The sequence below is a fragment of the Apis dorsata genome, unplaced genomic scaffold (genome assembly GCF_000469605.1).
Source record: "Apis dorsata unplaced genomic scaffold, Apis dorsata 1.3 scaffold_267, whole genome shotgun sequence".
Taxonomy (NCBI): domain Eukaryota; kingdom Metazoa; phylum Arthropoda; class Insecta; order Hymenoptera; family Apidae; genus Apis; species Apis dorsata.
This window is the reverse complement of record NW_006263545.1, coordinates 14,510-16,949: the sequence shown is the minus strand read 5'-3', so window position 1 is coordinate 16,949 and position 2,440 is coordinate 14,510. Positions and strand designations below refer to the sequence as shown.

At 31.4% G+C, this 2,440-nt stretch overlaps 1 protein-coding gene across 2 annotated transcripts in view; it reads right to left on the bottom strand.

The window, feature by feature from the left end:
- LOC102673293 (phosphatidylcholine:ceramide cholinephosphotransferase 2-like) overlaps positions 1 to 2,440 on the bottom strand; it is a 15,980-nt gene continuing 13,540 nt past the window's right edge. Inside the window, exons 6-7 of one of the 2 annotated variants that reach the window (XR_004150646.1) lie at positions 1,060 to 2,420; positions 1 to 967 (exon numbers count right to left, since the gene is read on the bottom strand). Coding sequence is in view for 1 of the 2 variants with exons in the window: in XM_006616577.2 (XP_006616640.1) it covers positions 2,265 to 2,420 (156 nt within the window). In the remaining variant the exon portion in view is untranslated. Of the gene's footprint in view, positions 2,421 to 2,440 lie in introns of both variants that reach the window. The other variant, XM_006616577.2, reaches the window with a different exon arrangement.

Here is a 2,440-nt window from a genome sequence, read left to right as displayed (position 1 = left end):
TTTTTTTTTTTTTTTTTTTTTTCATTATCATCACAGACGGAAAGAGACTTAATTACACGTAGTAATAAGAGCCAACAAATTTCATTCAATTTATCCCACTGCGACCATTCTTTCTTCGCTTGGTCGCGAATGTCTCTTTTTTTTCTTCTTGCGTCGTCAAATTCGTTCGACCGCGCGCATGTCGAAAAAAAAAAGATATTTAAAATAGGATCATCGACCGTATTTATATTTGCATCCACTCCAAAACGAACATGCATTATTTGAATGTAGACATCTCGTATAACGAATAACGAGGATTATACACGAGGAGTATTAACAATAAATCGTATGTGCATAAGACAACAAATCGCCGGCAATGTTACTTAAACTATTCACAGACTTTGTAAGCTTAACGCTTTCTATCGCAACAAAAAATAATTTCCAATTTTTTTTTCTTTTATCTTTCAATTATTTCTCAATCTCTTTTGAATAATTGAGAATTTATATAAAACATTTTTCCTTTACATCTTTTCATTATAGAGATTCTATGATTTTGTGCTATTTACCTTGAAGAAATATTATAATGAAATTAAAAATTGCTCTGACGATTAGATCGGAGCAACAATCATATAAGGAATTACTAATACGAATTTACAAGATGATAGAAGAACAAAATAAAATCGTGCAAAAAATGAACTATTAGAGAACATTCTTTGAAAGATTTTATTTTATAAGATTTCTTCTGAGGTTTTATTAGCATCAACACGAGTTTTTTTTTTTAAATGATTTAATATCATTCACGCGTACGTGACAACATCTGGTATGTGTAGATTATAAAGACGACCTTATTCCGAGGAATTACGAATTTCATTAACATGCACACGTAATACACTTGGTTTCTCAATCGTGTGATCGCAGATAAATTTCATCAATCGAAGAGAACACATTGCGATGCCAAAGCGCCAATAAAGACGCTTAAAATCATGATCTAAAAAATAGAGCAAAAACCTGAACATTTGAGAGCTTTTTAATATATGGCTATACGAGTATTCTATTGTCATCACGAAAAAAATTACTCACGATCGCTACTCGAAAAGTAGTACATTTTCCGACTACTCTTTGTATTTGGTCCCACGAAATTGCACGATCATCGGTTGAATTTTAAAACTATGCCAATCTTTCACTAACTGCTTCTGCGATAAAAAATATTCATTTAAAAAAAAGGCTCCAATTTCGAGGGAAAATTGACATGAAAAATTATAAAGTAGAAAACGAACAATAATTGACCGATTTAACAATTCGAAAATTGCGATTCGATTGACTTTCATCGGAATAAGGCATACCGCCGTGTAGTAAATATAAAGAACATCGTTTTGGTTATTTGGAAGTTGAAAGATTAGAACGTATTTCGAATAGATTAATCAGAGGAAAGTCTCGCGGCAATCAAAAATTCACTATTTTTTTTATTTTTTACCTTATTTTTATCGAAGCAACACCCTTTTTCTTTTTTTTTTCTTTTTCTTTTTTTCATTTTTTAATTTTCCAATACGTATCGTTGTTCAAATGAAAAAGATTACAAAAAAATTCGCCTCTTGCTTGTTAATGCTACGTTCAACAAGACAGTTTTTGCATTACTACACTTAACCGAATTACGGTACGGTAGCATAATTCCTTTCTTTTTTTTTTTTTCTTTTTTTTTTTTTTTTTCTTTTTTTTTTTTTTTTCTTTTTTTACATCTAAGTATTTCACATTTGGAGTATCTGAAAATAGAGATATCTAGCATTTTATTTTATACACTACTTTGTTGGTAACTTTCGAATACCTCCATCTCTACATGAATTCATCGTGAGACTAAATATCTCGATCTATCATTTATCTAGCCTCTTACATTGTATGTATAAGTCGTATCAAAATCAAGAAAAAAATAGGTTTCGCGATTGGACGATAACGAACATGACGGTACAAGCATTTGTTTTCACTATCGTTCATGTTTTTTATCATAGTTTTCATCATAGTTGTTATATTTGTCTTTTTCTTTTCTTTTCTTTTCCTTTCTTTCTTAAAGAAGTGAACACCGCAAGTTTACATCTCGAAATTGAATTTACTCATCAATAATGACGAAAACTTGCACACAGATCTCTCGCACCACTTTCTAGTAAAGCTTTATCTTCACATTTTTATATGCCTAGGTACGTATACATATATATTTATATATATATATACATAAATTACAACAAAGTAACTCCGTTGTTTGACAGCCTCTATCATGAAATCAGAGACAGACATTAACTGTCCCGATTAGGGTGCTTGGCAAGGAATCGTCGAGGCCAGGGTAAAGGCCAGTCGTATTGTCGTGGCACCGTGCCGCCCACGTTTTTCTCAAAATATTTAAAGATAGGAAACCACCAGAGTCGGGCCAAAAAGTTGTTTGGTTCGTATTGCTGCAATTTTTTAAAAATTT